The following is an 18,220-nucleotide window of genomic DNA, read 5'->3' as shown; positions in this document are numbered from 1 at the left end:
GACATGCAAGCAATGCGTCATTTATTCATTTATTTCTAATTAAGTCTTCACGTTCTGACATTCTACTCAGTTTCTAGCATCAAATGTTGTTTCCTGTTGTAAACATTCAGCCGCTTTAGGTCTCATCGTCTGTTCCTGCCTAGGTATTGAGAACAGCACGCTGGTTCAAGTTGGCATCTGAACCCCAGACAACTAAACTTCTGTACAGATGTATCAATATTCAAGTACTACCAAATTTCATCTAATATTGTGCAGCCTTATTAAGTAACAGATAGAATTCAGTTTAATTTTAAAAAGTGCGCAGGAGCGGATGTTGCCCAAAATCAGCCATCCCTTCATATCTATCCATCAACACTTTCTGAACACTGAACATAAAAAAAGTGCAAAAAGAAAAAAAAAAACAGGTCTCAAATTGGCTTCAGAAATAACATAACTAAAATATACATACATATATATAATTAAACTCGATTTATATTGACATTAAACAAAAACAAAAAAAGGGGAAAAAGGGGAAGGTGGAAAGAGATGGAATGCTGAAATTAGTCAACATCTTATTGTTGGGCCCGAGTTCCCAGAAACCACTTTTGCAACATGGCGCCATCTTGTGTCGATATCTGCCAGAGAAACCGCAATGAAGCCACGTACTCGGAGGCTTTTCACTTCTCCGCTGCTGGGATTCTTTGGGTACTTGACTCGTGGAAAGTGTAAATGAAGTGACATCCGCTCAAGGTGTTTATGTGATTGTGGTGGAATGGCTGAAGGAGGAAGACCGATAGGGGGCGCTGTATCCCCTGGGGAGTAAAGGTGGTCCAGGGTCGGGGGTTCTTAGCAGCTGCAACTCTCCGCTGGAGGCTTGGCTCTGTCATTCCCCAGTTGGATTTGGTCGGGGAATTCGTTGTACACTGACATGTCCGTTTCCTAAAAGGGACAAGAGGGGATATAAAGAGAAGAAATGTTGAGTAAATAAAAGTCATAGTTGCTGGTACTTGCACAGGGTTGGTGCGTTACCTGTTTGAGGGCGTTGCGAGCGATGGTCTGGAATGCTTGTTCTACGTTGATGGCCTCTTTGGCGCTGGTCTCAAAGTATGGGATGTTGTTCTTGCTCTGACACCAGGCCTGGGCTCGTTTGGTGGTTACCTACAAGCGGGCATAGTGCACATTTATTGGTACTGGTCGGCAGAGGTGGGAAGAGCAGAGACAATAAATACTCAAGTGTGACATTCGTTCACTCAAATAGACAAAAGGCTACATCTAAAAAGTTCCAAGAAGTAAGGATACTAACAACCACTACAACTTAACTACAACCACATCCAACGGGAGCTATACTTTAAAACTCACCATTAATGGACTAAGCGCTCAAAGACTGGCATGGACAAAGTGAATGTGTTACAGAAAACAACAAACAAATCATTATTTATGTTATAACACAATTGTGCGGTGAGGTCTGAGGTGACAGAGACAATGAACATGAAGTCATAACCATGTGTGCTGCAGATCCCACCTGTCTGTTCTCCAGGTCGATCTTGTTGCCGAGCACCACGAAGGGGAAGTTCTCTGGGTCTCTTGGACTGGCCTGGATCAGGAATTCGTCCCTCCACGAGTCCAGGGTCTTAAAGGTGTTGGGGGCGGTGACGTCGAACACCAGCACACAGCAGTCTGCGCCGCGATAAAACGCCACGCCCAAAGACTGGAACCTCTCCTGCCCCGCTGTGTCCCAGATCTAGATAGAGGAGAGAGGTTAGGTCGCTCAATATTTACGCCATTTATTTGACATTTTAGAGATCCAAACCATTTGTGCTTAGAGAATTACTAATGATATGTTCAGATTAGGGGCAGGAGCCTCTGGGTACCTCACGATTCGATATGCAATATATGGCTCACAACAGCGATAATCTTATGATACTGCAATATTCAATATATCACAAAAAAATAACCTTTGATACATCAAAACATTTAAAGAACATGCCATTTTAACCTTTTATTTTAAAACATATTCATCATTCACATTTGTTTTCAAGTGCTTTGTACTCTTTTATCTTAATTAAATAAGTGAATAAATGATCCCCGACTCACTGAATATGGGTCATTGATCTGGCAGTGGCACAAATTAATCTTAATTATAATTATAATCATTAATGTGACAGTGTTTGGTCCAAGTGCTTAAAATTGAAGTGCTGCCCTCTACAGTTCTGACTGATTTCTATTCGGCCCAATTGACTGAAAATTGTGGACTGTTACCTCATAAATATGCACATCAACAAAAGTATCAATAGTGGAGTAAAAAGTATTGCATCGTCAAACAAAATATAGTGATATATCGCAAAAATCGATATATTGTCACACCCCTAGTACAAATGCTGAAAAGATTTTGTTTCTATCCATAAAATGTTCATGATTACAACGACGTAATGGGCACCCCGTTATCCCTTCTTTACAGATCTCTAAGAGGCAGAAATGACCACCAAAGCTTCACCATCTGAAACTAACGCTGCTTCTGGGGAGGTAGGTTAGGGAAAACTTTGAATAAGCCGTTTTAGACCGTTTTATCACTATCACTATTTATACACCATCAAAAAATGTGACGCGTTTGAAATTCTAACTAAAGAGCAGCAAAAATCCTTTTAACACCGCTTTAAATATTTGACAGTACCTGCATTGTTACGAGCCGGTCGTCCACCATCACCTCCTTGGTCAGAAAGTCGGCTCCTATTGTGGCCTTGTACTGGTTACTAAACTTTTTGTTCACATACTGGTTCATGAGGGAGGTCTTTCCCACACTGTGATAAAAACAAGCACAGGAAACAATAATGTTTTAATGTAATGTAACTGGTAATCATGTATCACAGCAGGACAAGAAAACGCACAAATGACGACGACAAAACATGGCAAAACTAAAAACTTTGCCGTCAATGATGAGCAGGTGAACAGAGACTTACCCAGAGTCTCCCAGGATGATGACTTTCAACAGCACCTTCTTCCTGGACGCCATTTTGTCACAGCTGTAATGACAAAAAGACATGGTAGATAATCAACACAGACTATAAAGTAAATTGCATAAGTGTGGGTTTCTTTGACAGATTGAACAGTGAGAGCAGGCAGCTAGTCCCTGGACCAAACAGGTTCAAATGCCGTTCATTTCAGTCATGTGCTCGCTGCAAATCATGAGGATCACATCGGTCGTGGTTCTGACGCTGCTCAAGTCACGTCAGATTCTTCGTGGACAAATGTCGCAATTTGAATATATACAATTAGCACATGGCAAAGGATACAATTATTAATATCATGTACTGGAAACAACAATATAACCCTTCTTACTGCAAAGTCTGTCATAGAAAACCAGCAACCCTGTGGTTTAGAGCTATATTAACAGGTTTCTCTCTACCATCCATCTCAAGACACAACATTTTAAAGTCCAGGTTTAATCTATGACTGAAATCAAATGATATGTTGACGGCCACAACTGGCAATCACTTTCATAAGCCAACTATTACCTAATACGCAAGTGCGCAAACCTGGCATGTCCCCTTTTTCATTCAGGGCCAGTTCCACGTATTCAACCGTTTCAAAAAGTGGCCACAGTAGGTTGCAACTGACGATAAGATCTATGGTCGTTTCCTCAAAAGGGTGTTTCCTGTTAGTAATATAATAAAATAGTTAGCAGTTTCTTCTGATTTAAATCACTACTTTTTCCAGTTTAAGGTTCACAATTCAGTTGTGAAAGAGTTGGTGAAACAAAGTAAACCGTGGTTATCTTATCCAAGCTCCTGTCAAATGACTCTATTAAGCCAACTCCAAGGCAGGATATACAAACGTTGAGTCGGTAGAAATTGTGAATGAAAAATTCATATAACGCATTCATCCATCTCACACAATAGGAACTTCTGATGCTCAATAATAATTACACGCGACATTTTATACTTCATCCAACCATCTTCTTACAGATGGAAATGAGTAGTTTTGCTGTAATCTGGCACATTTACAACTTCTTTATGATTGTTCATTAATGTGTGTTGTCCCAAATAAATAAATACAAATAAATCAATCTGAAACCAGGTCATGCTTGGATCGCTCTGCACCAGCCCTTTATGTCTCCCATGGTCTTTCAAAAGAGAACATGATTTTTCTTATGTTTGCACTGCAGGCACATTCTTGAAGATCTTGAAATCTACATTCTAATAAGTATTGTGATTTTACGAATCACGAAGACAATATAAAAAGTCATGGTCTTTCTCATTATATATATTAGGGCTGAAACAACTAATCGATTAATCGACGACTAATCGATTATTGAAATAGTCGACAACTATTTTAGTAATCGATTAATCATTTTCTGGTTCACACAGACCCTAATGGGGCAAAAATGACATTAAAAATGTAGTATTTTTGATGAAAACCGACTTTGATTTTATATTTAAGGTCTGTAGTGTTTTGTACATTGTAAATTTTATTAATAGATCCTTCAAAAAACATTTCCCTTTAGTTTACTCCATCAACACATCCTCAAACAGCGCCACTTAAGCTATAATAATAAAAAAAATAATAAAAAACCTCCTACACCATTCACAGACAAGCGATTAATCGATTAATTGTAAAAATAATCAATAGATTAATCGATTACAAAATAATCGTTAGTTGCAGCCCTAATATATATACACATTTATATTCTACATTGATGAAAAGAATAAATTATTTGAATTTCTTGCCCAATCCTACCTGAAATTGGTGTCTAAAATGAATATTCTTTTGAGCTGGTATCGATGCAGAAAAATATTTTTCTTCACCAACAGACACCCCTCAAACAGCTTGTCTTTTACTTAAAGGGGCTTACTGCTCACTGACGGATTTTATTGTGTAGCACATAGGGTCTGTCAATATGCTAATTATGTTTTGAGTCTAAAGCTTTTTCACAATTGGGACTGTAAAGTTTTACACTCAATCTAGTGAAAGCAGTTTGGCCAGTGACTTTGGGAGCATGCACAATGCAATGTTTTTTAATTCAAGTCAATTGAGCTTCCTTTCCTTTGTGTAACCACGTTTCTCAAAGTGCCACACTGTAGTCTTTATTCATTCACAGCATAGTTGGTGGTGATGAGCTACTATTGTAGCCACAGGGTAGACTGACGGAAGTGAGGCTGTCAATCTGCCCCATCAGCCCCTCCGACCAACACCAACCACTCACTCAATCAGTTCCTATTGAACATGTTTTTAGTGGTAGGGGACACCGGAAACCTATGAAGACACAGGTAGGACATCCAGGACCTTTCAGCTGTGAAGCAAAAGCTGTAACCCGTGCGCCACCATGCCGCCTAGCAACAGGGCCAGCAATTTAACAAAGTAAAGCTGCAGACATGAGAGCTCTGGCATTCTTTACATACGCAGCACTTCTTGGTTTCAATTGTTTGAGCACTAATGGGATGAAATTTAACCTACCAGTTGTGCTGAAGAGGCGGCTCTAATCACAAGGGTTTTAACTTCGAGAGATAGGAAGTATAGTACAAATGGTATGGCATGTGTCAATATTGATTATTGTAATCATTAATGATTCCAACACAGTGACTGAGATGTTGCACTGAGACTTAGAGACGTGGCTGTTATTCTGTGTTAATGAACCAAAACCAAATGAACACATTCATTCAAGAGGGATAAAAGCACCAGGTCAGATGAAGATATCAACTCGATACACTGAGAATAAAACCGTCGATCGCTCCAATTAACCTACTCTTATCCTTTCAGACCAATACTTCAACTGACCTGCATAATTCACTTCTTATAGAACTAGTGTATATTTACATAGAATATCAATGTCTTTTATCCATACACAAGCAACTACTGTGCTTCTCAACAACAATTATGTTGCAACATTTTCATTTTATAAAAAAATGAAAACATGAATAGTGCAACCGGGCTTTTGAAACCAGGTAAATCTTAAATAAGTCTAGTCTAGTTGCACTTAGTGAGTGGGCACTTTGTTGAGTCTCCTCTTCTCATATGTAAAGTCTAACAACATTACCTCACTAATCAGCACACATGAGCCATAAAAGACAGGTTATACAAGTTGGGACAGTGGACAGATTACTTACATGACTCAAACTAATGATGAGTCACGGCAGAAAAACATTCAAGTGTTTTTGACAACAGTCACGTGTTTTCCAAGAAAAGTCCCGGAAAATTTCTCTGTAAAACTTCCAAAAAATATAGAAACGAGGAATGGGTAGACTTACTTGATAAGCAAGTGAATGGCAATACAGACAGTGCATGATAGCTGTGGTATTTCTTAGAGGGTGTATATGACGGTGTAAGAGTGTCAAATTTCAAGAGAATATTTCTTTAATACACTCTTACAAAGCAATCCAAACTATCGTTATTAATGGTTTAATATTGTTATTTAAATAGGATAAAATCATAAACATCACTTTGTTGAAGCCCTTGCTTGACTTGCCAAAAGCAACAAATCCATATCCCGGATAGACTGAATACTTTACTGCCTGTTAACAAAACAAAATCTCACACATTTAATAATATAATTTTCTAAAACGTTATAGTTTAATCTTTGAATGTGCATGCAGTCAACCAGTTTCACTAAATTGCTTGTAGCCTCCTCGTGTGTTAGCAGTATTTAAACATGTCAAACATGTTAGAGGCACATCAGACGGAGCATAGAAAGGATGAATCCAGTCTCCCCTTCCTGTGTTGGATCCGACCCAACGGAGCTTCTACAAACCGGCCTTGTTTTGTCCCCCTGACATGATAGCGAAGATAGATTTACTGTCTTCCGCGTCGAAAGCTACTAAAGCATGAAAAACTGAACAAAGCTCGTAAAACGCCAGGAAGATTAATGTCACATGATGTACTTACTGTGAGTCTTGCAGTCTGGAGACAACCCCACCGCAGGCTAACCACGGCTAGCTGTTTGTGTTCAGTGAGGACTCGGGCCAGCGGGCTGAGTCACAGGGTCCAGCTAGTTTGGCAAGTCCTGGCGCATATATTACACTTTCTGCCTGAATGCGAGTAGCGTTTCAATGTAAACAAGAGGGTAAGAATCTAAAAAATACGGGGGATATTTGGCACTTTGCTGAAGCGAACCCCGCTGTTCCTGCGCTCCTGTTCCCCTTTCACTTCCTCCTCCAAAACATCCCGGCGGCATGGCGTCACACGCAAGTAGCCGGAAAAACCCCGCCCCTTTTCCGAATTCACACTTGTTTCCACACAAATTAAATATATAACTCTGCAGGAAATGCACATTTCACTACTAAATGCATGTATCTATAAATTAATAAATGCTTCATTACATAAATACTACAATTTGGATGTAAGAATAAATGTCATTTTATTAAAGTGTATTATGCATCTAGGTATTAATTATTAAATTGGGTTGCTTATTTATACATTTATTTACTTATTACTAATTATGTCATTTTTAGTTTCTTTCTTTTGCAGATAAGAGGTCGCTTTCACAGTAGAACCTCAAGTACATGTTTTTGTTTGACTCCAATTATGACAGTTTTAGAATAAGATAGATGATAAATCCACTAGAGGGCAGGCCAATGTAAAATACTGCACTCATAACCTCGGGTACATGTCCATTGTAAAAAAAAAAGAAAAAAAAAGAAAAGAAAAAGGTTGCACTCATGCACTTCAGTGACGTTGAAGGTCAGACACGGGTGAATGATCTCTCATTATGAACACAATACATTCCCCTCAACACTTTGAAAGCAATAGGAGGTCAAGCCAGTGGCCAATTTCAAAGTATGAACAGACAATAAGAACTTTACACATTATTCAGGGTATCTGCAGTAACCCCAAAGTCAAATTTAAAACCTTTTTGACCCATTTTAAGACCTCCTTTACAAACATTAAGGCCTCACGGCAACTTCGAGCAGCTTCAAGGTTTAAATTTCTTAAACTTCTAGCCAGGAACTGGCAAACTTACACTTTCCCTATTTTGACCGACTTGTTTAAAGGAATAGGCCACCGTTTTTACATACTGAGATATGTTCTTACCTTAGCTTTGACGAGTTCTTTAGGACCTGTCTGGTCTTCCCCCGTGCCTTCAGTCACGTAAACACATCACCTCTCCCTCTCTCCACTATAGCTCCAAAACAGGTCAAGATAGAAGCTACCAAGCTCTTCCACGTTTTCCCTATTTAAATATGGTTACGTGAAGTGTTCCACTACAAAGTATAATTACACAAAATAAAACAATGTGGATTTTCTAAGCGGATAAAAGGGGGAACTATATTGTAAGGCGTAATAATACCAGGAGTAGTTCGAAATCCGCGCAGTAATCTTCACTTTACTGGGCAGTAATCTTCACTTTACTGTGCGGATGCCAAACTACTCCTGGTATTATACTTTGTAGTGGAACACTTCACGTAACCATATTTAAATAGGGAAAACGTGGAAGCTTCTATCTTGACCTGTTTTGGAGCTATAGAGGAGTGAGGGAGAGGCTAAATGCTAACGCCGTCTGCGCTGTGTTTACGTGACTGAAGGCACGGGGGAAGATCAGACAGGTCCTAAAGAACTCGTCAAAGCTAAGGTAAGAACATATCTCAGTATGTAAAAACGGTGGCCTATTCCTTTAAACAGTAGGCGTCAGTAGTGAACCCTGTGAGGGTGAGGCGTGTGGTGGGGGATGTACTGCGAGGTGAGGGAGGTGCGGCGCCGGTCTCCTGCAGTACAAAGTTCCTTCGCTGTTTGTGACTGTGGCGCATCTAGCGATGCAATGTGGGAATGCAAATATGCCGGTCTGGCAAAACGGGACCGCAGCAGCTTTAAGGAAAAAAGCATAATTAATTTCACAATCAATTTTATGGATAATAAAATAATAATACTTTTTTAAGACCCTGTTACTAAAGGCAACAGAAGAAAAGATCTATAAGAAATACAAATGCCAAGAATACAGTACAATTTCTGATAAATTATGATTATAGAAAAAATACCAGATTAACAGTTTTTTATAAGGTTGATGGTCAGGGTTTGAGAAACAATTATTTTTAAGTCTATGGGAAAATGAATGGCAGACTACTTCCAAATTATCTACAACTAAAAACAACTCTGAAAAAAAAAAAATATCTCTCTCTCTCTCTATATATATATATATATATATATATATATATATATAAGGTAAACAATTATAATATCGCAGGCATTTTTTTTTATTTTATTTTTTTACAAAGGGCATTATTTATGGCCAACATAACTGCAGCCTTTGCAATATGCCAGTAGTGACCATTCAATGTGCAATCTTGTGTCAATTGCGATGACTTTTGCAGCTCTCTATTTGACATAGTGATGCAGATGGCTCTAAAATATTTAATGGTATTTCACAGCCAACTTGTCATTGTCATCTCCGTGCCTGAGAGCTTGTTCCTGTCAGAGCAGATTGTTTACACACCTTGTTAGTGGAAGTGTGCGTGTGCGGTTTCCTGACACCCGGAATAACTCTGCTGTTTATAGAAGAATTCCTGCTTTCTCCCTCCTATTGAATCCCGCATTTTTATGACCTCTCTGTAAACACAAACACTGGGAGACAAAAGGAGGTGAGACACAGGACAAGCCCTGGATGATGGAGGATCATTTTTACAAACGGCGACAAGCAACAAGGTAAATATGATAATGTTAAGGCGTGGGAATGCTAAAAATGTAAATGCAAATGATGTCCACAAAATTCAAAGCACCAATAAAACAGCAACTTGTAGCTCAGTGCTCGCCTCCTGACTGTGTTGAGGGAGATGCAGTGATTGTGAGCGTCAGGGGGTGGGTGCACTGGTCCGTGTCAGAAGCAAAGAGCCGCACTTATCTAGGAATCTGAGCCAAATACCCCTCTCAGACAGAGCAGACGGGACGAGGACATGACCTGAGACAAGGACTACCTCAAACAGAAGGGCAGAAGAGACATTTTGTAGGACATGCTTTATAGCACATAAAGGAAGGACAGTCATCTCTGAGGCAGAGGGACATTTTCTGTTCTCTCTATGGTTGTATTTGGAGCGTGTGGGATGCTCCTGCTCCTGTCTCTGCTGGTCGGAGTGCTGCAGCCTGCTCAGGCCTCTCCAGCCTGCACACAACCCCCCTGCAGAGAGGCTCTGGTGGCTGCTCTGGTCCCAGGACATGGATCATGTGAGGGACAGAGTGGAACAGGCTGCAAGACGGTCCAGTCAGATGCCCCACAGAGGATGGAGCAGAGGCAGGACTTCAGCCAGGGTCAGAGCAAGGTGAGTGAGCAACAAGTCGTGCATTAACTGTATATCAATTGTCTTCAGTATATGAGTGCACGATAAATGACATATAGCTGAAACTAAAGGCTTCCATGTAACAGTGACTTACTTCTATGCAGCGTCGTATTACAAGCGCTGAGCCCACACTGTTTATTCACATGTGCCCATCACAGCAAGCTCTGGCACGGTCCACAGGTCCTCTCTCTAGGGACACTGGCAGCTAAACTTGGCACCATCTCCATGTCCTGCAGTGACGGGAGCTCACAATCAAACATGGATAAAATTAGGTCGCTTTAAAAATGTCCCCATCATATGGTTGTAATGAGCTCATGGTGAACAGGTGTGACATTATTTGCAGCAGCTGATGTAAGTGTGAAAGAGGAGCGCACTCTGACAGACTGCACTGTGCAGATGACCTCATGTTATCATTACTGTAGATCTAACAGCTACAACAGGATCAATGTCTAACACATCTCATGAGACTGTGGGGTATTGTCTGTGCAGACCGGCGTTAAGGAAAGGCTGGTTCAGCTGCAGCGCTGCATGCGCTCTATCCAGGAAACTGGGGGCCCCTGGATCCATGGGCCCCAGGAGAACTCTCTGGGGGCCATACTGTCATTAATGGCTGCGGTGCTCACAGAGTGTGACCTTCACTGTCACAGCCAGGCACTGGGAGCCATGGCCAAACGACTAGGTGAGCCCCAGCTAAGCATATTGCACTGGACTAGAGAAACTGTACTGAAGATTGGCCAATGAAGCTACACGTAAACCAATCTAGATAAAACAAACCTGATAGAGTTACCCAGACTGTCATTCTACAGTCGATTTGACAATTGACACTGTGATGTACTGTATGCCTGAACAGAGGGTGCAGCTGTGGGCAGAGAAGGAGAAAAGGACCTGCTGATTTTGCTGCAGAGCATCACACAGTACACACCGACAGGTAACACCCATCATACATCACATTATCATTACATTCAACCAAAGCTCAGTCACTGACAACTGACTCATGAGTTTGTGTGTCAGTCCCTCCTTTAGAGCGGCTGCACCCCAAAGACTGTGCAGAGATTTACAGCCTTGGGATCAAAGAGAACGGGATCTACACCATCCAGCCTGACCTGCACGGCCCTGCACTTGAGGTATTTCAGACACATCACTCTCATAAAGCTTAGCATGCTCCTCTGCTCATTGTCATGCCTGTGCTATCTGTGGACCTGATAATTTCCGCCTTTGTTTTGTCTCAGGCTAAATGTGACATGGAGGCGGCGGGTGGTGGCTGGACAGTGATCCAAGCACGTCACGATGGGTCGGTGGACTTCAATAGGACGTGGCAGGAATATCGAGAGGGTTTTGGGAGCCCTCTGGGGGAACACTGGCTGGGAAATGCAGCCCTGTACGCTCTCACCTCTACAGGACAACACCAGCTGCGCATTGAGCTAGAGGATTGGCATCATCAGAAGAGGGAGGCCACCTACAACAATTTCAAAGTGGCCTCTGAAGCGCAGAGGTGACCGTCACACACTGCACTAATCAATGTTATATTAGGTCTTATGTCTTAAATACAGAGTTCTTGGTTTATTGGCATTTGGCGCCTCCCTCATTGTTGTTTGAACTGCCTGTCAAATGAAAAAAACAGGGCTCAATTCTCAAAGAGCCAAATGTCCAGCCTTTCAGCCAGTCCAAAACACAGTTATTTGGAAATTGTGAGGCCTCAAAGGTCTCCTCTTTCAAAATTCAAGGTGAGCTACCGTTCCATGAAAGGAACCAAAAGAAAGGGTTTATTAAAGCTTTACAAATTGGACAGTGGTCATCAAATGACAGGTTTATCAAAGAAGAAGAAGAAGCTAAAGGTCTGTCTGGCCGGGAAGTCGTTTTGGCTGGATAGACATTCTAGCGATAATTCTAATTTGTTTAATTGATTGAAAATTAGCTGAAATCTGTTTTTGTTAAACTTTCAACTGAGGAAACAAACTGCCAATACAGTGTGAAGCCTGGTCATATAACTTAAGGACAGACGCCTGTGCAAACCACTTCAACATTCAGTCAGTAAAGATCATTCCCTAGTTTTTAAGTGAGGCTGTTTTCCAGGTTCCGTCTGACAGCGAGGGAGTACTCTGGAGATGCTGGTAATGCTCTGAGCTACAGCAAACGCTACAACCACGACGGCAGATCCTTCAGCACCAGTGACCGGGACAACGATCGTTACGCCGGCGGTAACTGCGGACAGTACTACGGCGCTGGTTGGTGGTTCGATGCATGTTTAGCTGCTAATCTCAACGGACACTACTACGGGGGTCGCTACAGTGGAGTGACCAATGGTATCTACTGGGGCACCTGGTACATCCTGACAGACGGACGAACTGGAGAACGTTACTCATTCAAACGGGTGGAGATGAAGACGAGACCCAAACTCTTCCCAGGACTGTCATGAGGAGTTTAACGGGTGCTCCACAGAAACTAAACCTATGTGCGGTTCTGTGTGATTGTCAATGGCAGCTATGACATCAACAAGATTCAAATCCATGAAAATAAAATACTGGTTACATCTTCTGTGTTTAATACATGCCTAATTATTTTTGCTCCCTTTGCACCTTTAAATTGAGAGTGGCCAACATAATGATTTCTCTATCGGTTTCTATGGTTTCCTTTCTTGTATCTATGATGTCCTATTATTGGCTTCTGTCATTTTCTGATTCAGCAATGTCTATCAATTGTATTTAGAGGTCATTGAATCTGTGCTTATTTTAGTACATGCAACTCCATTTGAAAGGAGCCAGTATTCTGTCGAGCTCGGCTAAAAATGTTAAGCATTTGAGTAACGGTATGAAGCCAGTGGCCATTACAATAAAGGGCTCAGCTGTTTTTTGGTCACAGGAGTCTGGACACATACGACAGCATGTGACTTCTGTGGCACTGAAGGGCAGTCTCTGCTGAGGTCAGCAGCACACACTTTATTGTCATGAGTCATGGGTCCGAATCAGAAAAAGTCAATCATTAACCACAAAGACATGCGCTGCTAATACTCTTTTGACATTAATCTATTTAACAGAGAAACAGAAGTACAACATTTATATCAGTCTTCAGTGCATGGAAGGTCCCACAGGTACACATGCACCTAAAAAATGTGTCAAACTGTATTTCTGTGGTTGCTTCAGTGGATCTTCATCATATAAATAGAGCGTGTAGAGTGTAGTTATTAATACAATAATATTCTTTTTGTATCTACAAGAGACTAATCGCCTATAATGACAATGTAAGGATACTGTATACCCCTATTTCTTTCTATTAAGTTTTTTGCCAACGTGTAATCAACCCAAAATGGTATCGGGAAGTAATATCCTTTGTGGGTGAAAAAAGTAAACCTTTACATTGTGAAAAGCCTTTTGCAAAAATGAAAGTCAAATCAACCTTTTTTCCAGAATAAATGATACTTTGTGCTGGCGTTGGCACAGAGATGCAGAAGACTATGATTGTGTGAGATTCTAGGAAACAGAACCGTTACATTGTACAACCAATTTGAGAAACATTAATCCCAATCAAATCAGAATCACAGTTAGGGCGGAGAAGGTTAGTGAAGGCAGGTGTTATGTGATGATCTTTCTGTTAATGCAATGATTTTTTAAAGGATTTTTTTTTCTCTCTCTCTTTCTACATGTCAAACTGCTTTTAGGAGTCTGACATGAAGAATAATCTCAAATCTTTTTTTCACAATCATAACTTTTTTTTTTTTTTAATCAAAGCTTCTGTAGTTATTGATTCAAGTAAAAATAAATGACAAATAAACACTTTAAAAAAAATAGCAAGGGCTGTAATTAATGACTTACTATAAAGTCTACAATTAATAAAATATCTAGTATGTATCACAACAGAAAGCCCAGCAGTTTAGAACTCAATGGGTTCTTCATTAGAAAAGAAACCCAAATCCACTTTAATATGGAGAATTATCCATCGGTATGGTAAACGCTGGCACACATTCACTCAAGCTGATCAACCAGTAGTAATGAAGACCAATCAGCCAGAGCAGCCATTAAAGAGATCAACTTTCCCTTTGAGTAGTCCATCTATGTGCCTTTGTATCACTTTAAGGCAAAGGAGGGCTGCTCCTTGTGCCCTCTTGTGGTTTATGGATGGCATGAACAGGTTGTGTTTTATACAGTTTTGACCACCGGGAGGTGATGCATTCGTCAGTTCCAATAGTCTGGTTCAAAATAATGTATCCATCCATCCATTTTCTTCCGCTTTATCCGGGGCCGGGTCGCGGGGGCAGCAGTCTCAGCAGAGATGCCCAAACTGTTAAGGATAAAACATCTCTAATATGGTTGCATCTAGGATGGGACTACTTGAAGTTATGGCCACACTTCAATTGTAAAAATGAACCCATTTATTTAGATTCAATCCAATCCAATCCACTTTATTTGTATAGCACATTTAACTAACAAAATTGTTTCCCAAGTGCTGCACATGAGATCCTAAAAACAGATACAATACTTATTAGCCCTACCACAAAAATAAATAAATAAATAAATAAGATAGATACGGAAATGAAAGCATGTCATTTGCTTATTGCAAAAAAAAAAGTATGCTATGTGAGCCAAGTCACATGTTGTTTGGAGAATACTGATATGCTGTACAGCGCTATCCTAACATTAATCCTCACTTAATATATAATAATAATAATATTATAATTTCTCCGTGATGCATAGGGTTAACTGTGCACTGTGTACTGACCATGTGATGTGCAGTTACATCCATCAGTACAGTTGACAGTGAAGAACAGAGGCCACAAGAGACACCACAGTATCCTGGCACTCGCTCTGCACCAAGGTGATAGCAGCGCTCGGGGGACGCTGAGCCTCAGTAGCCCACGCCCGGAAGCCCTGGCTGGGCAGCAGTTAGACCTCTCAGCCCCTGAAAAATATAAGACACGGGTAAAGGGAAGTTCAAGACTGTACACCTTAAAGGCGACACAAAACCATTAACCGCCTCATCCTCAAGATTGCATGTCACCAAACAACATGTCAGCACAATGAAAAAGGCTGAATGCAGCTGTCTTAAGAACAGTTCTCTGCCAAAATGGAAAATGACTTAGCTGTGTATTTGTAGAAAACATAAGGCATGCACAATTGATTAAAATGAAATCAAAATGGCAATTTAAGTATTGCAAATGCAAATCAGAAAGGCTGCAGTTATTTATGTACAATTATGTTGTATTCTGTAAACAAAAAATGTATCTGACATGTTTAAAATCAGTAGACACAGTACCTGTATCTCTAAAAACATGTATGTAGCAGTTCATATTTCAATCTTCTCTTGACCTTGAGTTTAAAAATGTGCATTTTCTACTCTTTGACCACATAAAACAATTGTAATGAAGAAAACTGCATCAAAAGCGCTTACAGAAATGATTATTCATGTTGTTCCTCCAAAGTCTCAGTTACCAAGCCATTTCAACCTGAGCTCTATTCATTATTTTAAAAACTGAAAACTGAAAAGGAGTTAGTCCCACACCCACAAAACACAAGCTGTCACTGATGTTGTCCTGTTCAGCCGATCAAAAGAAGATAAAGTATCATCTTTCTCTGGGTCCAGGACAATATTTGCTGATGCCACTGGCTAACAGCAGGTGGCACAGTTGAAAAGAGAAACTCAAATTGTGGTGATACTTGGGCTTCTTTGGGTGGTACAATTTTAGACTTGATCCATTTTGATATGAGATGAATTCATATATACTTTAGTAATGTGTCTTAGTTATGTGTTGTTGTTTTTTCCTTTTTTATGCATGATTTGCCCACCCAGTTTACGCATAATAACTGATTGAATTGAAGGGTCAAATATTTTATGTGGTAGTGCTTGCTTTGATAGTTTGAGAACCTCTCAATATCTTAGTCTAACTTCACTGATTGTAAGTGAAATCACCCAGCCGTCCCGGTCGCATCATCAACGCGTATGTGTGTAGAGGTCAAAAAAACACGGTTAGCAGGTTTTACACGCAAGACCTCATGGAGACATGATACTTTGTTTACTGCTGTGAATATTACATCGAAAAAAAAGCAGCAATTTGAAAATTGCTATCAGTAAACCTGCAATTTTGATTCAGTTGCAATTTAGCCAGTCACCCGAATCAACATTGTTTTACATTCAGAAGCATGGGTAGGGGTGAGATGGGGGAGTATGGGGGAGTCAGGGTGAGTATTTCCGGTATGCGGGTGAAGAGTCCGTTATACTGGCTCACCTCTCTGACCACACGGCTGTGTGAAACCCTCACTGTGGATAGGCCTAAACCAGTGCAGAACTGGGATCCGTTTGAAACCGGAATCACAGAGCACAAGTGTATCCTGATGTGGTGATGGGTTAAGGAGGAGGGGGGGCCCCTTCTATCTGCTGGTACATCTCCATCTGCACACACGACTGAGGTGAGCAAAAGGACACACCACAACTCAACATGTACTCTGTATCCTCTTCAGATATTATATTCCTCATTATTTGGCTTATTCAAATCACTTACTCAGTTTAGAATCTAAAGTTAACAGGCCTAATGAGTGTTTGCTACAAGTGCATTCACTTTAAAATAAACACAGATAACAAGTTTCAAACTTAGTAAATAAAAAGAGATACGTAACAAAGTAAAGCCTATTAGACACATGTTTGTATGTGTGTTAGTGAATAAACTGTTTATTTATTTTGTGTTAACAACATGACAAATCATGTGAAAGAAGAGATACTATGCAATCAAATGGTCAAACATTTTTTGTTATTGATTTTAACATTGAAAGAATCTTGGAACGATGGAATCACTGTGTGGGTTAAGGTGTCCTCAGTTTACTCCGCTTAGTTTAACAGAGGTCTGAAACAGTGGCTGAAGTCAAACCGGAGCTGCACACATGCTAATGCTGTATGACACTGTTGTATTGTTATTGTATTGTATTGTTAAATGTGTCTAAAAGCCTCCTATGGACAAGTGTTGCAAATTACACTCAAAACAGTGCATCTGGTTTGTCCAATGCTATACATTTATTGTCACTGGGAGCTATTTGTATTCTGCGTTCCACCTATAATAAATACTTTGGCGTAACCTTCTAGAAAAGGTGGTCACAATCTTTAAATATTTTATAATAAATTGATGATCATTTATGTATTTCACATGTTCCTTGTGTGTGTAAGATACACCAGTTTGAATTCACTACATGTAACACACAGTTAATTGGTTTTGGTTTACGACCTTCATGACTCAGTATTGTGTTATATAACGTAAATAAAATTAAATACCATTTTACTGTAGCACGGATGTCGGCAAAATGATAAGGAGGATATCAAGAGCCAGGTAAAGAGATGTAAATGCTGATGGAGCAATCTGTGGCTCTGAAATCAAAGGATCATCTAATCTGATTATAGCTCTTACACAAACAAACATGAAAGGAGCCACCACAAGGAGATCAACATAATCCATGGAGATGTCAGCAAATGTAGCAAAATTGAGTCAATGGAAAGGCACAAAATTAAAACAAAGTTCAGAGCTGGTTAAAGCTTCCTTAAAAGAGGGGTATGTGTTAGGTGGACCACACAAAATTGTTCAAATTGTATTCCTTGATAACAACTCAAAGAGTGTAAAGAAAAGAAGACCTGTCGTCATCAAAAACGTCAGCTACTTCAGGAAGGAGGCATAATTTCAAGTAACATAGAACAAAGTAATATCAAATATAGCACTAGCCATTACATCTGTGGATTTCAACGTGGGGTCGGGAAACTGGACCCCTTTGGGAGTGACTGGATTCAAATTTCTATGTCGTTTAAATGGAAAACGTGCTTCATGGAAGTGGCGACTAAAGGGTTGAAAACCACTTACAGTAAAGTCCAACAGACAGTTTTGAACTGTGATAGGCAGAGTGACATAGACAATGGTGAGTTTTGTCCATACATAAAAGACTTGCGTAGGATTGCCAGTATAATATGTAAATCAAATGCAGGCCATGTGCCCCCGTGGCTCTCTCATCTTTTCTGGC

The 18,220-nt window shown here is 40.3% G+C and overlaps 2 protein-coding genes across 2 annotated transcripts; one reads left to right on the top strand and one right to left on the bottom strand.

Moving 5' to 3' along the window:
• Positions 1-73: 73 nt before the first annotated feature.
• LOC306980204 (ras-related protein rab7-like) lies at positions 74-7,127 on the bottom strand. The gene is made up of 6 exons (XM_079579470.1): positions 6,856-7,127; positions 2,937-2,999; positions 2,651-2,777; positions 1,502-1,720; positions 1,009-1,137; positions 74-918 (listed from the first exon to the last, which is right to left on the bottom strand). Exons 2-6 carry the CDS (start codon positions 2,987-2,989, stop codon positions 826-828), a joined length of 621 nt encoding a protein of 206 aa, XP_079435596.1. The 5' UTR covers positions 2,990-2,999; positions 6,856-7,127; the 3' UTR covers positions 74-825.
• A 2,818-nt stretch (positions 7,128-9,945) lies between these two features.
• LOC306979962 (fibroleukin) lies at positions 9,946-12,674 on the top strand. The gene is made up of 6 exons (XM_079579150.1): positions 9,946-10,217; positions 10,725-10,914; positions 11,086-11,163; positions 11,247-11,359; positions 11,465-11,727; positions 12,309-12,674. The coding sequence occupies exons 1-6, from the start codon at positions 9,978-9,980 to the stop codon at positions 12,649-12,651; spliced, it is 1,227 nt and encodes a 408-aa protein (XP_079435276.1). The 5' UTR covers positions 9,946-9,977; the 3' UTR covers positions 12,652-12,674.
• Positions 12,675-18,220: the final 5,546 nt, after the last annotated feature.

The sequence above is a fragment of the Gobius niger genome (assembly GCF_951799975.1).
Source record: "Gobius niger genome assembly, chromosome: 20".
NCBI classification, from domain to species: Eukaryota; Metazoa; Chordata; class Actinopteri; order Gobiiformes; family Gobiidae; genus Gobius; species Gobius niger.
This window is presented reverse-complemented; position numbering and strand designations above follow the sequence as displayed.